General features: G+C 30.5%; 2 protein-coding genes and 1 non-coding gene across 12 annotated transcripts in view; 2 read left to right on the top strand and 1 right to left on the bottom strand.

Moving 5' to 3' along the window:
- The first annotated feature begins 2,640 nt into the window (after positions 1–2,640).
- Trnai-aau lies at positions 2,641–2,714 on the top strand. The gene has a single exon. It is a non-coding gene; the product is annotated as a tRNA-Ile (tRNA).
- A 1,130-nt stretch (positions 2,715–3,844) lies between these two features.
- On the top strand, positions 3,845–15,649 carry LOC122632987 (mitochondrial uncoupling protein 2-like). The gene is made up of 6 exons (XM_043820354.1): positions 3,845–3,992; positions 7,534–8,121; positions 8,336–8,457; positions 10,950–11,059; positions 12,795–13,007; positions 13,317–15,649. The coding sequence occupies exons 2-6, from the start codon at positions 8,002–8,004 to the stop codon at positions 13,700–13,702; spliced, it is 951 nt and encodes a 316-aa protein (XP_043676289.1). The 5' UTR covers positions 3,845–3,992; positions 7,534–8,001; the 3' UTR covers positions 13,703–15,649.
- A 262-nt stretch (positions 15,650–15,911) lies between these two features.
- The window catches only part of LOC122632982 (cytosolic carboxypeptidase 1-like), a 33,388-nt gene continuing 30,666 nt past the window's right edge, over positions 15,912–18,633 (bottom strand). For 8 of the 10 annotated variants that reach the window (XM_043820339.1, XM_043820333.1, XM_043820338.1 and 5 more), the window contains 3 exons: positions 18,185–18,309; positions 17,791–17,943; positions 15,912–17,302 (listed from right to left, as the gene is read on the bottom strand). In XM_043820339.1, the coding sequence (XP_043676274.1) occupies positions 17,191–17,302; positions 17,791–17,943; positions 18,185–18,309 (390 nt within the window). In that variant the 3' untranslated portion in view covers positions 15,912–17,190. The remainder of the gene's footprint in view (positions 17,303–17,790; positions 17,944–18,184; positions 18,310–18,633) is intronic. The other 2 variants (XM_043820332.1, XM_043820334.1) reach the window with 2 other exon arrangements.

The following is an 18,633-nucleotide window of genomic DNA, read 5'->3' as shown; positions in this document are numbered from 1 at the left end:
CACCTGTGACGACAACAAAATCAGACCTTTGACCGATTATGACAGTTACTAGTTTAGTTGTGCTTAGGATTTCAACGAGGGAACTTAGAAATTTTCACTGATGCTATTCGTGCTAGTATTAACGAAGACTTAAAGTAAGTATATTTCTCTGTTACATATTTGTTGATTGATTTATACGGTTTATATTATAACAGAGATACTAATTATTTCCTTTATATTTTTGTTTCAGAACTTTATTGCGATCGCGCGCGTTGCAATGATGTAATCGAGTGTTAGCATCGCTAAAATAAAAATATCGCGGAGTAGAAGCAGTGTTTGATCGTTCGTGTTTCGCGATTTAAATCATAAGTGTTTTTGCATAGACTGCGCCCAATGCAGTCGTTAGAGTCAGTGTTTGTTCGTAAAGTTATTTGCTTTCTTAACAGTCGCACAGACTGTATTTATAATATATAATAAAGTTTCGCGAAATAAATTCAATGATCGTTCGTTAATAAATAACTACCGCGAATTAGAGTCAGTGCATCACCGAAGAGGATCTCGACCAACTTCGATGTCGACCTACCTCATTTTCAACCAACTACGAATCATCCACCCTCAATTTCGACCTAAATCGCGGTCGAGTGTTTTGGAGCCATCGCAGAACTTCTTAAGTAGTGAGTTAATTTTTAAGTCCCTCCGATCACTCAATCATGTCGAGGACGAAAGGTCCGAATCGGCACGAGTGATTGGTTGTAATTAATAAATAAAAGAGCATTGAGTGACCACTAGTAAACGCTTTGTCGATTTTTCGTTTCAGAATTGGTTTAGAGTTGCGTTATATTTATCAGTTTCCTTCCATATTTTAAAGTAAACGATGGTTTTAGTTCTCTGTCATTAATTGTAGTTATCGAATACTGTCGTAGTGGTTACGGCACGAAACAAAGAAGCTATATGCCGAAGAGGCCCCCACAAAATGTGGCTCAAGAGGGCAACTATTAGTTATTTTTATTATATTTTAATTTTACTATGTGGTTACTCAATTGCTTAATAATAATGCTGATTTCAAAAACTCAGACGACGTAATATTCCGTGTTCCATCTCGCATTGTCACGTGTACGCGAATAGAATTATTACATATTTTATTCATTTTTATTATTAAAGTCGAGTAGTAAATCTATGTCTTAATTATATTTAAAATCTGTAACTAAATTATACATATAATTATAAAACGCAAGTATTACCGAACGAATGGCTGCATATTTCAATATCTTTACAATATTTCTCGTTTGTCTAAGTTCAATTAAACGTTAAATTGATTACATTTTAAATTGTTAGCTACATTTCCACGGATAAATAAAGTTGAATATAACAAAATTTTTAATTAATTTTCTAAGAGAACGTACAGAAAACTTTTCCGTCGCACTTATGTTAGCTATCATTTGTATTTAGCCTTATTTACTTTTATTACTTATACACTTTTGATAAATACATTAATTATATACTTTTATTTACTATATGAATCACTTTTATTAACTTTTATTAATTGTTAGCCTCGGGTGGGATCCTTGAGAGGGGCCCTCGGGTGTGGGCCTTAGGCGGGTTTCGTTCTTTCTCTAGGGAAAAATTAAACTGATTTATGGTACTCTGATTTTCATCTGGTGAAATGATCTTTTAGATGTTTATTCATTGTTCCGAGTCCTATCTTTCTCACGGGCACGTTCCACGTTTCTTATCTTTTCTTCTTCTTCTTTTTTTTCTTTTTCTCTTACTCTATTACTTCTTATCCGTTTCAGGTTAGATCATCTAGGGACCGATCATCGTGAAATTAAATTTTTACAGGGCAGTATTAATTGTACATTTGTTTTTTTTTTCAGTTTATTTAATTATTAATTTACTTTTTAATTTATATTATTGTTTAATTACATATTTGATTTTAATTATTGTATTTTTTTAATTATTGTTTGATTTTTATTATCCATATTTGCATATAATTTTGCATATAATTCATTAGAAGTTATATTAATTACATTTAACATTGTTAGTTATCTTAGCTCTATTGCGTTTATAGTTCAAATTTTAATCATGACTATAGCTGAAATCACATGCGTTTCGAGTGAAAGATAATGTACAATCTTAAAGGTAGTCCGAAAATAAAATTATGGTTTTTAATTTATTATATTTAATCTCTCCTTGCTCTTTTTTTTTTTCTTTCTAAAAATACTTTTTGGGTTATACATTTTATTTACAAACTGATAACTTTATTGTCATTCTCGTCTGAGATTGCTCTCAATTAAACAATGTGACAGAAACATAACGTCAAACATGCGTTTAACCTCTTTTAACCCATGATAGTTAGGTGGCTCAGTCAAAGTCTATTCCTACAGGAATTACGATTAAAGCTGATCAATCTTATCGATTGCTTCACAATGATAAGAAGAAATTTATTGAATACAAAGTGCAATGATTTAGAGGCAATTGAGTCTTTAGGAAAAATTTTATCGCTTAATCATTTCGAGATAAATTTATTCTGTGTATAAATCGTTTTCTATGTATGAAAAATTATCTATGATATGTATAAAATAATAATTTTCTACGCGATTACAACAGTAAAAATATATTGATTTTCGTTTATGTATCTGATAGAACACGCAGTTAACATCTGGCCCATTAGCTCAGTTGGTTAGAGCGTCGTGCTAATAACGCGAAGGTCGCGGGTTCGATCCCCCCATGGGCCAAATTTTTTTTTACTTTTTTTTTTCTTATCATATATACATATCATTGTATCATCATTTTTATTATTCTTAATATATAATTAAGCTTGATATAAAGCAGAATTTTATTCATTGATATCAAACGATTATTAATCGTATAAAGTTTTATCTGAAATAATTATTATGTCTTCGAAAGAAATATTTTTTGGAAATAACATCTGATTTTGTTTCAAATCAAGAATAAAATTCTAATTATAAGTCCAACTTTGATGTATAAAAAAAAAGAAAAAAAAAAAAAAGAAACTTGAACATTTATATTGCATCTCTGCGATTTTGAAAAAATTATAATACTGAAGTCGATATAACTGTGTTCTTTTTAAGAATCATACGAACAGTTTTCCTTGAATTCCATCAAAAGTCACGGTCATTTCCTACGAATCGGTATTTCCTTTTGCATATGTATGCATGTATGTATATATATCAGCGCATGCGAAAACCTCTTGGAAAAAAATCATGCGATAATATTGATTACAAGTAAAACTCTTCTATAGTTTACTACAATTATATTAATAAAAATAATTTTTTTCCTCGTAGAGTATAATTGGGTTTGACAAATATATGAAAATAAATTTTTATCGTGTAACATTTAGTCATTTCTTAGATTTTCAGGGTCGTACGTTGCTCTTAACCTAACGTCGTTGATTTCAAAAGGTGCTGCACCTTTAATAACATTTTTATAGACATCTTATATACATGATACAAAAATAATTATTCCAAATTAAAATGACACGTAACATAGGATAAACTCATTTTTATTGTCGGTAAGAAATTACTTCATAAAAACGTTTGTTATGGAATTGTCATTCATTTTTTCTGTCTATTAACACGTAAGACGTAAAATTAGGCTACTTTTTAGTAATGCTTTATTTGTCCAATGTATACGATGAAAAGAAACAAGTGTTACTTCACTAATACAAAAAATAGAAAATCATTAGCGAAACTAAATGTCTCCAATGTTAATTAAGCACTTTGTATTAAATTTAATGACTACTACGTAGCTTAAAAATTTTTTTTTAACACCCTATATACGTTGCGGGTAAGGGTACATCAAGCCATAACGTTCCTAGAAAGTATCGATCTGTCCGCAAGTGGAGCTTTCTTTGGTCCGTGTTGACGTCATTCGTAGAATATGATTGGTCGACGCTGAATCCGAAGTTTTCCTATTGGTCGACAGGCCGGTATAAGCGATGCTTTCACGGTAACCGGCTTCAGTTGTGTTGTTACTCACTCACTGTACACTTGGTAAGTACCTTTCAACAAAAGACACATTTTATTTCCTCATTATTTCTTTATTTTTTCACGGTTAATTAGTAATTTATTATATAAAACAATCAAGAAAAAGAAAAAACAAGCAAATGAACATACGACTCAAAATAACAACAAAAAACTGTATGAATTTCCATATTCACAGTTTTACAAGAATCAAATTAGTTCGACTTCATTATACCTGTCTAATAAAAGAGCTATCAAGTGATAAGACGGCCTTGAAACATAACATTTTTAACTATCAAGATTAATGTTATACAACATGTGAATACGGAAAGATATTTTTCTTTATTGTTTGGAACGTGATAAAAAAAGAAAAAAAAAATATATGAACTGGCCAAAGTAAAAGATATCAGGAATAGGAAAATTACACGAAAGAAGTAAGACCTTGGTGACATAAGCCTTCTTCTTGCCATATCTAAATAATATAATGTGACAAAGAGATCGATGTCTCATACCATTTCCATCTGTAATTACGGAATCTTTTGTGTAAAGCCAATGCACATATATATTTGTCTATGCACACATTTATTTATAGATATATTTCCATGCAAACAAATTCTATTGATCGTTAAATAACTTGAAATAAAAAAGAAAAAAATACGAAGAAAAATAATAAATAAAATACATTCTATTTTTTTGTAATTATCAAACTGCAATTTCAAACAACGTATTTTAGTTATTGATAAGGAAATATAAAAAGAAAAAAGATAGGATAAGAAGGTAATACTACAAGTTAATTATTTTCATCATCTTTTAACAAGAATGTAAAAATTCTAACTTGATGCAATCCAGTAAGCTGCAGTGCATATGCGCGAACGCACCAGAAAGACCGCATCGATTTGCTAGGAATAGACAGACAGAGAAAGAGAAAGACAGACAAACAGACAGACAGACAGACAGACAGACAGACAGACAGACAGAGAGAGAGAGAAAGAGAGAGAGAGAGAGAGAGAGAGAGAGAGAGAGAGAGAGAGAGAGAGAGAGAGAGAGAGAGAGATTGCACAAGTATGAAAAAATGTTGATCCATAGAAAAAAGACAAAAATATCATTTAAAAGTGTTCATAATTAATACACGAAGATATATGTGAATAGTTTAGCATTGAACTTGAACTAGTTAGGAACTAAGTTATTCAGAAATGAAGTATAGTAGTTCTAATATTATTGCTTATATTCGAGTAATATTTTTTTTTTCCTTATTTTTTTTTTTGTTCGTTCATTTTTTATTTATCACGAATCTAGTTTGATTTATTTCTATAGATATGACGAATAATAAATGGTTTTTCGTTTAATTTCTGTTAAACGAATTTCCGGCATCAGCAAATGTCTAATCAATATAGTAGCACTATATCATATTGGTTTTATCCTCATGCGCAAGTATATATCAGAGACTGCGCGTCACCAGAACACTTTCTATTACCATTAGAAAGGACAAGCTTTGAATATTCAAATACCCCAAGGACTTCTATCGATCGTCATTAGGCTATAAGTTTACAACCATCTGATATTTCATTGTGTTTCGTCGAATGTAAATATTTATTTCGTCATTTTTTTCAACACTGCGTTGTATTCCTGCAAATTATCCTAATTGATTAATTGTACATAATCGTTCCTTGATTACGACACAATATTAAAACTTTCAATTAACTAACATTTAGTAATCATTTGTCATAACAATACGCATACAAATGTGCAAAATAAAATAAAGAGCGGCCAAATTATAAATGCTAATTATAAATGAACTTTCGTATTCTTATTCTATTGTCTATTTTATTGCATGTGTAAATATATTAGTATCATATATAAAGTCGATAGTTAGCATGACGACGGTATATAACCGTATATGCGAATTGAACTTTAGAATAGAAATCATTGCTCGAAGGTCACTTCAGTGGCTTTCAATGTTTGTAAATATTAAATCCTATTATATACAATTTTTTTTATATATAATTTTCTTGTTTTTATGATATCTTAATTTCTCATATAATAGGATCACAATGATCATTATCGCAAATATACATTTTTTTTTATCGATTTGATAGATCAAAGATCATCGTTTTAGACATCAAAGTTCTTTAGACGCTGTTGAGAGTCACTGTTAGCTACTATATTCGCAAGATAAAAGACGAAAGTTAAGAAGGAAAAATACGAAGTTTTTTTAACGGTAAATTAAAAGCAAATCGTTGATCTTCGTTTACGAGGTCAACGTGAAAGAAATTAAATTTAATCAAAAATAAATTCAAAACGAGACTGACTGATATTAAATCTCGATGGACTTTAAACTTGACTTTTTTTTTTTTTTTTATCGATCAGTCGATCGGCTGATGCTGAAAAATCTGTATTTCCGCGTTCTTTTTTTTTTTTTTTTTTTTTTTTTTTTTTTTTGATTAATTCTTTTTTTCTGATGGTTTAGCCAATTAGAAATTTTTCTTGTTAAACAAATACAAATCATGAACAAAAAGAACACATTACTTGTTCATGGTATATGTGGCTATTATTAATGAATTTCAAATACTTTCATTTTTACATAATTTACACATATCATTTTATTTTCATAGATGACTTTAATCACGATTTAAAAAAAAAATTGTTCAATAAACAAATGTGAGGATATAATAAAAAAATAAAAACAAAAACGATGCAATAAAGATGCACATAATAAATATAGTACATGTTATCACCGTTATTTATTTTTTATTACTACTTTCTCGACATTCGATCGATCTAAAGATCAATGATCCGTGAAATTGCGAACTTGGACTTGATTAATAGATAACATGTATATGTTGTATTGCACATGTGTGTATAAATAACAATCAATTATACGTCTCAACTGTTTTATGCGACTGCAATTTATTATCTTTATCAATTCTTTTTATCGAGATATCTGGATAAAATAAAAATAAGTTTACTATTATATTAAGAATGATTAAAAATAAAAATTTTTATTAACGATCGATTATCGTAGAAATAATTACATAAAAAGAGAAACAGAAAGAGAAAGAGAGGAAGAGAGAGAGAGAGAGAGAGAGAGAGAGAGAGAGAGAGCATTCTCGATTTCCTTCATTCTAATTGGCTCATTTCCAAAAGTCATTCTATTTTCAAGCTGAATAGTCAGAATACCATGTTTTATACCATGCAAGTTCGAGTTTCATCTCGTTAGTATGCCAATTTGTTAATTAACGTGAGAAAGTTACAATATGAATCATCAAAAAAACCGACGAAGTCGAAAATTCATGTATCGCAAAACGTCAAATTAGTTCATAACACATCGATACTTTATTGAAAAAGTTATCATTGTATTAATCGACAATGTAGAAGTCAATTTTTAAAAACGGTGTTGTATTAATCATAAATTAAAAGACTTTCGTAGACAATATTACTAAACAATAATATTATATTGCTCGTTAATATTGTCTTATATTATCTAAGATTAATAATTGCATGATATAAAAAAAAATTGCAACGATATGCATATATAATACAAGCCAAAAAATTTTGTGTTCTGTTTATACAGGAGAATAGTATGTATAAAGTACTTAACAACAAGGAAATCAAACACGAGTGCTCGCAGTCGAGAGGACTGCACGCTTATCCTGATCACTTCAGGGAACCTAAAGAGTTCTATCTCTAAAAAACCCACTCCCCCATTCATGAACATCTGAAGTTTCTTGTCCTCTGGTAGGACCACCTTGTATATAGTGTACATAAGATCGCTTGTCTAATCAAACCAGAGCTCAAAACTGGACGAATCGAATTGCTACGAAGGAAAATAATTAAAAAGACGTCACGCGGGTTTGCAAAAAAAGAAGAAAGTAAAGTGTAAACAATCGCACAATAATCTTTGTCACCGGCAACAAAGCACGCAGCATCAAGAATTAATTCGATCAATATACCATTTTTTCCTCCCACACATTTTCCTATACACTCTTCGATAAAGTTCGAAAGTTAAAAGATTAAAGAGAATAAAAAAAAGGATAACATCATGAAGCAAGGATCATCGGAAGATTTGCACATCGGTTTGAAGCTATTGACAGCTGGCACTGCGGCTTGTATTGCTGATTTAGCTACGTTTCCTTTGGATACGGCCAAAGTCAGAATGCAGGTACACAATTTAATTTTTCTATATGATATAATATTGTAATTATTTTATTAACTATCGTATATTATTATTTAGATCCATACGTGTTATTTATTATTAATGTTAATTATCAAATATGTCGATTAAATTGTTAACAATTTCAATGAACTTATTTTTGAATGAAATTAATTTTTTAATTAATTTTTTTTCTTTCCTTTTTTTTTTTCTTTTTTGTAAGATCGCTGGCGAAGGACGAACTATATTGCTGGCATCGACGGAAGGTCCGATGCTAGCAATGAGAGCGAGTCAGCCAGGACTTTTGGAGACAATGGGGAACATCGTCAGGGTCGAAGGAGCAAGGTACGTTGTTTAAGATCCTATTCATAATTTTCACTTGATTAAATGGGGTAGGTAAAATAATTCAATTTATATATATATATAAAAATATATATACTATATACTTATTTATCATATAGTATATGCGATATACAAACTAGCCGACCATTTTGTTTCGTAATTCGATTGACTCTTATCTTTATCGTTTAAACGATCAAGTAACTCGCTACATTTACGGCCTGTTCGCCGATCAAAATAATAAGAAAAGGAAAAATGGATTTAAAGAAAAAAAGAAAGAAATATACAATTCTCTCGCTTTAACGAAAATAATGCAGAAATTTTGGAAAATTTCTCGAGTCGATGGCTCGTACACGTTCAAAGCTTTTCAATTATCGTTGCAATGCGATCGATCCCTTCGTCACTGCCAACGGTTCGCTGCAAACGGTCTAATTATACTAACTATTTATGTCAATTTATATAAATTACATAAATTTCTTACTTTGCAAAAACATCTTTCTTGTTTTAATCGTCGATCTGAAATTATTTGATGTAAGATTTGTCACGTAAGAAGGAAAAAGGATAAGATTAAAATTTAATTAACAAATAAAGTATAGAATTTCTTGCGTTTCGTAGATTGTTTTTATCAAGCCATTATTATTATAGTCTTACTATAGTTAGGCCGAGTGTGTATGAAGAGAGAATATTACAATTGGTAGCAACGACGGAGATCGATTCGAAGTTTACTTGAAGAAAACGTAAAAAAGAAAAAAGAGATAAAAAGAACAATTGCGAGCTTCGATCGGCAAATTGCAAAGCACTCGAAAGTGATAACGCTCGTCGACTCGTTCGATCGCTTTTTTCTTCGATTCAAGTTATCCGTTTCTTTTCAATATTTATTTCTTTGTAAACTCGTATTATTATCTGTTAAATCTTTTCATGTGCCAACAACGAGTGTTCCTCGTGTTTCTCATGTCCATAAAAAATCTAATCGATTGTCTGATAATAATATGATGATTAAAAAATAAAGAGAACGCAAGTGATTAGGAACGACGTTAGTGGCACTCTTTTTGATAACGTTCGTTCGATCATTCTTTCTCGCGAAAGTTGCTTTTTTATCTTTTCATAATTTAATTGTGTATGTTTTTTATTGCAAACGCAATTTAAAAATAACGCACAAGATATATACTATAAATCATTTATTATATACTATACAAATGTATTATCATTAAAGTACTAATCGGAAAAAGGAGAATTGATTCGAGTATTAATTATTATAATTTTTAATGAACGATTGGGAAATAAATTTGTTTAAAACAAAGTTTCTTTCTTTCTCTTTCTTTACAACAAAAAGCAACTCTCGCCCAATCGAATAAACGCATCAAATTCTTCATTTTTTACTGCGCTATTTTTTTTTTCTTTGCTGTTCTTTTTTTCTTTTCTTTTCTTTTCCTTTCTTTTCTTTTCCTTTTCATTTCAAATCTCGCGCGTACTCTCTTTCCTGTGTTATATTTATTTTGCCTAACTGCAGTTTACTTTCGCGAATGCCAGCCCGGCATTCTTCTTCCTTGGTTGAGCTTTCAACGCGTTTTACTCTTATACGAGACAAGTTAGTCCAGCTCTCGGCGCAAGCTCTCTCTCGATGATACCACGCGGCTCTCGGGCCGTCCTCTTTTCTCTCGCGTACGTCCACCTAGTTCTCCTAATAATAAATAATATTCTAATAAAATAATAATAAAATTAAAAAAAAAAGAAAGAAACCGAAGAATAAAAAAAAAAGGAAAAAGAATGTAATAAGTAAATTATTAATAATCTTCTCGATACATTGGCTTTAATATGAGATACAATTAAATTTTAGCATTGCGTCAAAATACTATATATGATTTTTTCTAACAAAAACAAAGATATGTATATATATATATATATTTATTAATATCAGATTTATATTAAATTGTTTTTTTTTTCCATTACAATTGATCACGTTGATTAAAGTTGATTAAGTTAATTAAAATGAAATGCTCAACAATAATAGTTATCATTTCCTGACTGGATTCTGTTAATCTAATGTTTAAAGAAAGAGAAATCAAAGGAAAACTAACTTAATAATAATACAAAAAAAAAAAACAAGCCAAAAAAGAAAGACAGATACTAAGATACGAAAGTACGAATAACAATTTTGCCTATTTTTATCTATTTTGGAAAAGAAAAATCACGAACTTTACTGAAAAAAAAAGATAAATAAATAAAATACATTAGAAGAAAGAAAGGAGAAGAAAGGAAATAAGGGAGGTGTGTGGGTTTAGAAAAGAAAGTAAAACAGTAAGTGGGACATAGGTAGACAAAATGAGAGAAAGAGAGAAAAATAGAGAGAGAGATAGAGAGATAGATAGAGAGAGAGAGAGAGAGAGAGAGAGAGAGAGAGAAAAGAGAGACGAAGGAAAAAATGACATTTTTCACACCCGGGGAAACGTTTGAGGGTAAATTTTGAGGGCGGTGAGCTTGAGCGAGGGTGGTTACAGGAGCCTGTACGGAGGTCTGTCCGCGGGACTCCAGAGACAGATGTGTTTCGCCAGCGTACGGTTGGGCCTCTACGACAGCGTGAAGTCACTCTACGCTGGAATCATCGACGGTACATCCAACAAACTCCTAACTTTTGATATATAATTCTTACGAGGGTGCGCAAACGCGCACGCCTAAGTACGTACGGGTACTACATCTCCATCTCCATCATTTAACAAACACTAACACATATACACTCACAGCATACATATATACATACATACATACATACACATGTAGAATCAAACATACCAATAACATATAGATTAATACTAGGTGTGTAATTGAGTTTATGTAATATTGGAGTAAAGTGTAAGGTATTAATTCGAGTGAATTAGAAACAAATGGTTTCTAATAAATTTGGTATCGTGAAATTATTTTTCTCGTTGTTACGACGTCCGTTAGGTTGGTCCATGTTAATTAATTAGTACTTGTGGTTTGTTTTGATATGTAATAGATATGCGATGATAAGTTATATTGATTGAAATCTGTAGTAATATAATAGATTACAATAAATTTATTTAATTGTCGCGATTCGTCAAGGTCTTTTGAAATCTGAATTAAAGTGATGTCGTCTTCATCGATTAAAATAAATATTTATTGATTACGAAAAGAAATAATTTTTAGAGCCAGATTTATTAGAATATATTTCTTCACTAGGTATATAAATGTTACACAACTCTGAAATAAAACTCAAATATTTTCTACACACCCTGTATTACGAAGACAAATACTTACAGATAACAATATTATATATTTGATCTGCTACAGTCTACTCTACGCTACCTTAATTGATTGATTACTTAATTAATTAATTCTTCCTGTCAAAGGAACAAATTAATTGTCTCACATGATTGAAAATATACGTTTCTACATGTAATATATGCATCGAAAGAGAGAGAGAGAGGAAAAAATTAATATACGATTTTTTATATAATATTTCGCGAGCATTGGATTTCTCGAAAAGAGGAATTTCGTCGCCGTCGTCGTTGTCTTCGTCACATCGTCGTCCTTCTCTTCGTCAAAAAGGAGGACGAATTTATTTAAATAAAAAATAAGCGAGAGACAGAGAGGGAGGAGGGAATTGTCGATGATAGGAAAGAAAAACAAAAATTATCTTATCAAACTATACCGTTCGTTTTTATAAATCCTACTTGATTCTAATCAAATGATATTTCAATATTCAATTAATTTAATCCTAATTTTACGTTTTTTAAATGAATTCTCGTTCAAATAATTGCAATCTTACCTCTTTTATTTCTATCGCAGAAAGTTAATAGAAAATTCTTGTCCGCAGATTAATTGATAAATTGAATTGTTCGTATTCTCAAAAATAAAAACAAAAACAAAAGTAAAGAATATCGTCGGTTTATCTCATCGGTCGAAGATTCTCTTTTCTCGTTTTCAAACATTCGACGCGTGTTCATGTAATCGTTAATTGACTCGAAGCAAGGAAAAAAAAGAAGAAGAATAGAAATTATAAAAGGAAAAAGAAAAAAAAAGACAAACAAATTCATTCAACAAAAAGAAACATGTCAGTAATTTAATAAATTAACATTATTAACTAAATCCTCTGATGTTACTTATGATCAAACGACTGCATAGAAAATTGAAGAGAAAAAAAAAAAAAGAAAGAAAATAGTTGTAAAACGCGAATGATGCGTATTCTAAATCCCAAAACCTATATCCTTTAACATATCTTTTGAATTTTTTTTTCTTCTTCTCTTCTTAAAATTCGTTCACCAAGACATTTTCGTTCCTCGCAAAATAAGATTTCTCATTGTAGGAAATTTCTCTACCGACAGGAAATAACCGGAGCGGTTCGATGAATATTGGTGTTCGTGTAATGGCCGGTATCACAACCGGTGCTTTGGCGGTGCTCTTTGCTCAACCCACTGACGTCGTTAAGGTTCGTCTTCAAGCTGGAAACAATGGACGTTCATCGGTGAGATACAGTTCAACTCTTCAGGCTTATAAAAATATTGCCAGTGTCGAAGGAACTCGAGGTCTTTGGAAAGGTATTTTTCAATTTACTATCTTTACAAATTTAACATATTCATAATTTTAAAGTTATATGGAGATGAGTGCATTTTTCTTTCCTATTTTAAATAAAACATTTGTTTGCTTCAAAAAAAAGTTTGCTTCAAGATTTGAACTTAGACTGGTCCGAAGTAACCCAAAAAGTAAATCTATTCGTAAGAATCCACGTTGTATATAATAAAAGCATGTTGAAAAAGTAACAAACCATTCGATAGAAATAGTTTAGAAAATAGTAAAAAAAATTAATAAATGATAAAAGATTGTTACTTGTCCCTTTTTTTTAAAAGGTACCATGCCAAACATCTCCCGGAATGTTATTGTAAACGTTGCTGAGATCGTTTGCTATGACATCATCAAGGACATGATCATTGGCTCTGGTTATCTTCGAGATGGCATTCCTTGTCATTTAACAGCCGCCACAGCTGCTGGACTTTGCACCACTCTAGCTGCTAGCCCAGTCGACGTTGTTAAAACTCGCTACATGAACAGCGCACCTGGCGAGTACAAGGGTGCAATTGAATGTGCAGTCAAAATGTTCGTTCAGGAAGGGCCCGCTGCTTTTTACAAGGGCTTCGTGCCAAGCTTTACACGATTGGTATCCTGGAATATCATGCTTTGGGTCACCTACGAACAAATCAAGAAACATGCGAAGAAAATCTGCGGCCACGAATAAATCGTCTTCTCTTGAAAAAGAAAAGACGATTTAATATAATTCTTTAAAAACATAAAATTATGAGATTAGAGTCGATTGCAATTGATCTGGAGATTGATAATGTAGTTTGAATTATCGTTGTTTCTCGCACCACTTTCTGTGGTACAATCCTATTAGCATGAGTGTCATTGTTCTTTAGAATCAGCGTTGCTTCTTGTTCTCCACGATCAATTGACTATCGTACCTTTTCTCTTGCTAAACTCATCATCCTAATCTCCTTCACTTTATTCTTAATCTACTTTCTTTATTTAAATATGTATGATCGTACGTAATGAAATATTTCAAATGGTCAAATTGAAAATTAATATCAATTCAAAACGTAATCTACTTCCCTCCGAAGTTGATTACAATTCGTTCTTCTTTCAGTAGGAGAATTGCTTATAGTATTAAACGCTGATAACTATTAAATCTCGTCATTCTTTGCTCGTGGAAGTTTGATTAGAATTATTGCTTTTTTTTTTCTTTTGTTTATTATAAATATATGCTTAAATTACTAAAATTGAAATGATTTTCAACATATATTGGGACATACGTACGATCGTCGCAAAATCTATCGGATTTTAGGCACTTATATAAGCATAGGTTTTGGCTATTGGTCGGCTTTAGAAATTTATAGAAAATTCAAGTGCCAGCGAAAGATAGGATTTAACGATAAACGCTACATATTTTTACGCGCCATAAAGACAATAATATTCTGTCATTATTTTGATATATTTGCCAATCCTATTGTCTCGTATCGTGAAATAAGAATTTTCACACTTGAAAATCTTCAGTCGCGTCGATCGATAAGTCCTTAAAATGTCATCGCGAACGATCTATCTCGTCTTATTGAATTAAGAATATGTAACGTCCAAGCAGTCTCGTTTCCGTCAATTAATCTTCATACAGGGGCACAATTTTTCTTAGATTCTCGATCATCGATTTTCTATAGTTCGAGTTTTAAAAGATAAGTTATCGACTATTCGTCATCTAGTTTCCTACATTAACGATTGATAGTTTCTGTTTTATCGAATGTAGGTATATGTGCAAAAAAAATATTTATCGATTACGTATTTAATTGAAATCAGTAACATATCTCTTTCATTGGCGCACAATGTATTTAAATATCTACAAATATTTTTTATCGATCGAGAGAAAGAATTTCTTCAAAGTATAGTATTATATAGTATACTGATTTCGTAATTGATTTTGATATTATTATCCATTTATTTTTTTAATACCGATTAAGGATAGATCGAAAACCGTGCTTATTGCTTTCTCAAAGCCATTGAAGATTTATATCCGGAGCGATCGATGAACATTTTCACGATTAGCGTTCGATGACAAAGTATAAATCAACTTTAGTAAGACAGAAAAAACAAAGAAGAAAAGTTGCTACTTATTTAATTACTACCCGTTTTAAACAAATCTTATCTTTAACGCTAGATATTATTTATCTGATAGGTCGCTGGCCGAACTATCCTTTTTCTGAACGCACGCATGAATTTGAAAAAAAAAAAGAAACTTTTCAAATTCTTATCTTATCTTTAGGTCGCTCGCTTTTATTCGTATATAACTTACCGTTTTTCGCATTCTCGCAAATCCGATATTCACGAATAATATCTATGATGTGATTATTGTAATCATTTTTCAGAAATATCCACGTCTAATGTATTTTTTTTTTTTTAATTTCTATTTAAAACGTCTCTTTTGCATGCACGTGTATTTCATAGCACACGTTAGATATATATATATTTTTTTTATTATCATTTTTACTTTGGACGCGTAATTAACGTGAACACGAAAAAGAAAATAAATATATCTATAACTATATTAATAATAATCGTTACACCGTAGGGCACTGTCATGTATACTGCTTGTATTAAAGCAATTAACACAATAATAACCAGAATTTGTTACACTTGGTAACAAGCGAGTGATGTTCTCTATATAATATGTGTGCGATCTTATTCATATTAAGGTGAATGAAAAATGATCTAACCAAAAAAAAAAAAGCAAAAAAAAAAAAAGAAAAAAAATTAAAAAAAAGAAAAAAAAAGGAAATTAAACAATTTTTTTCGAAGTGACGTTGAGTATTTAACAACATACGATTTATTACCTAGATAGATTAGTCATCGTTCGACGTAGTTTTAGGATTCAACTTGATGTTTGGATTTATTCCATAGTTTCATTTTTGTTTCATCTTTATTTTATTTTATTATTTTATTATTATTATGTATTATTTATTTCTTTTTTCTATTAAATTTATCACATGTAAGTATCTGATAGCGAGGTACAGCGAGAGAATACGAGTGCGAGCGATCATCTTCATGTTATTCTAGTACTCAAAGTAGATTAGATGTTTTAGCTAATCGCATATACGTGAACCATTATATTTGAAAATTCCTACGAAAGATATTGTCAAATAGTTTGTTCATCCGAACAATCATTATGTACTTTTGCTTTCGATTAATTCTCGTAATATAATTGGATTATTCTTCGTGTTATATTCAATATTAATTGGCTGTGTATTTGTCAAATAAGATTTTAATGAATCATGTTTTTTCAAATGACATAGAAAAATTGTAAAAGGAAGAAAATTTAATTGTAACACGAAGAATGTTCCATTTCGAAATTCTGGTTCCGAGAAATTTAAGTTCGATTTTCTTAAGAAAAAACAAAAAAAAAAAAAAAGAAAAAGAAAAAAAGAAAAAAAATTATTGTAAATCCATCAATAACATCGTAACAAGATTTTTTTAATGTTTTTTAATTTATATAATGCAAAGGATAAGCCATACAATCCTTTCTATTTATTTCTCTTCATTTTCTTTTTTGTGATTTTGTTGATATTCAGAATAACAGCTTATCGTATAGAATATAGATAGCAAATAAGTGGTAAAAGATTTGAACCATTTGTTACGATTTTTCAATAAATCTTTTTCACAAAATAATAACTTCGTATTTGCCCGATTCGGAACCAGAATCAGCATATTTTCCAAACATCAACGGCTAATAAATTTATCTTCTGGCAAGTGAACCTTCGATTCGCAAATCTTCCAAACTTAGAAGGAAAGAGAATCTTTAGGTCTCCAAATCAGACTCGTCCGAATCACAACTGGAGGATACATCGTCCTCCATGCATCCTGATTCTTCAGGTATCGTTTCTCCCATTGGAATCCTACAAAAACACACACAAGAAAAAAGGAAATGGATCAATGAATGTCCTATACCAAACAATTTATAAACAAATAGGAATACAAGTCGAAAGATTAATCGAAAGTAATTAGTAATTAGGCCAGTCAATCAAATTAGATCCCAAATGAAGCTTTTCATCTCGTTTAGATCCTGAAGCGAGTTCGTGTTAGAAAAAAAAAAACAGATTAGAAAGAAAGATAAAAAAAAAGAAAACAAGCATACAAAAAAAAACGTGCATCATCACGATTTTCAATCGATAATTACATTTCCCTTCGTTAAGGAATCCCAGTGATATGATGCATGGCAAGTTTGTCCTGAATACATTTAGGTATTCTTCTCGTTTTTCGTAGGATACATTTTCGTGGACAGCAAGACTCTTCGATGTATCTGTGTTCAACAACAATCTGATCCCTCATAATCTCATCTAACTCAAGCGACAATAAGAAGTTTAAATATCTAATTTATTAAAGCGTGATAGAGATTGCTAAATCTATTTTTTCGAATCTGTTATTTAATCAAATAATAAATTTATTATAATAATATAATAAGAGATTTTAGCATGGAAATATTTTCCATGCTAAATAATATAAGTTTTCATTTTCTTTTTTTTTCTTTTTTCTTTTTTTTTTCTTTTTTTCCTTACATTGATGAAATCAAATCGATATTATTAAGAAATTTATTTAGCATTAAATTAGTCAATCTAGACTTCAGATTGTCACTTTATTTTTTAACTTTCTCTTTTGTTCGTTTTTTGTTTTTTCTTTTGCTTTTGTTAATTGAATCAAATCAATACTTACAATAAAAATTTTAATGAAAAATGTCTGTTTCTTTATAATATAAAAATAATGTGTATCCATTGATTAAACGATACTTACTTGTCAACGTTCCAATCTTCGTCAGCATCCTTCATCATAGCTAATGCCTGACAAAAGTCTTGTCCAATAGCTTTCAGATGATTCGTATCAAGATGTAATCCAGCGAGGACGCCTTGATCGCATCCACAGAAGCTACTCTCCATCGTGTAACTTCTGTTAAGGAGATAATCAATTCGTTAATTAAACGATACTTTCATGTATGCAATCAGTTAGGAAAACTTTCAAGTAACAAGTAATTATATTGAAAGGGTTTCGAATACATAACAGAGAAGGAGCAAAAGCTTGTTCAGCAAGCTCGACTCTGATCGGTAGAATCGTGAATTCGACCTTGGTCGACCCCACACGTAGACTCATTGCGAGTCAGATCGTTTCTCAAGATGCGATCGGTACTTACTTCGAAACACCCAACTGCCGCCATATGGCAACCCTGGCGGTGGATTCCTTATTTCTTTCTACCTTGAAGGAACACAACGGCAAAGCGAATGCCGGTGAAACGCTTTGCATTAGATGCGGTAAGATCTGCAAATGTAGATGTATTTTTATACGAAGAAATTCTTCATAACGTAACTTTAGTTTTAATACATAAAGTCAATCCCAAACAATTAATTTATTTCGAATATCATCGATCGATCTATTTTATTATAGTACAAGTTATCTTATATACATATATATATATATATATTTTTTTAAAACTTTGTTCTAACTTACTATATGCAAAGATTCCGATTATATAATTTTTTTAAAGATAAACCAAGTTAAGATTAACAAATGTAATTATGATCTTTGATATTCGAATAGCGGAAAAAGAAAATCCGGATACAATTATGGTTAAAAATTGTAGAA

Source organism: Vespula pensylvanica, chromosome 11, assembly GCF_014466175.1.
Source record: "Vespula pensylvanica isolate Volc-1 chromosome 11, ASM1446617v1, whole genome shotgun sequence".
In the NCBI taxonomy this organism is placed as follows: Eukaryota; Metazoa; Arthropoda; class Insecta; order Hymenoptera; family Vespidae; genus Vespula; species Vespula pensylvanica.
This window is presented reverse-complemented; position numbering and strand designations above follow the sequence as displayed.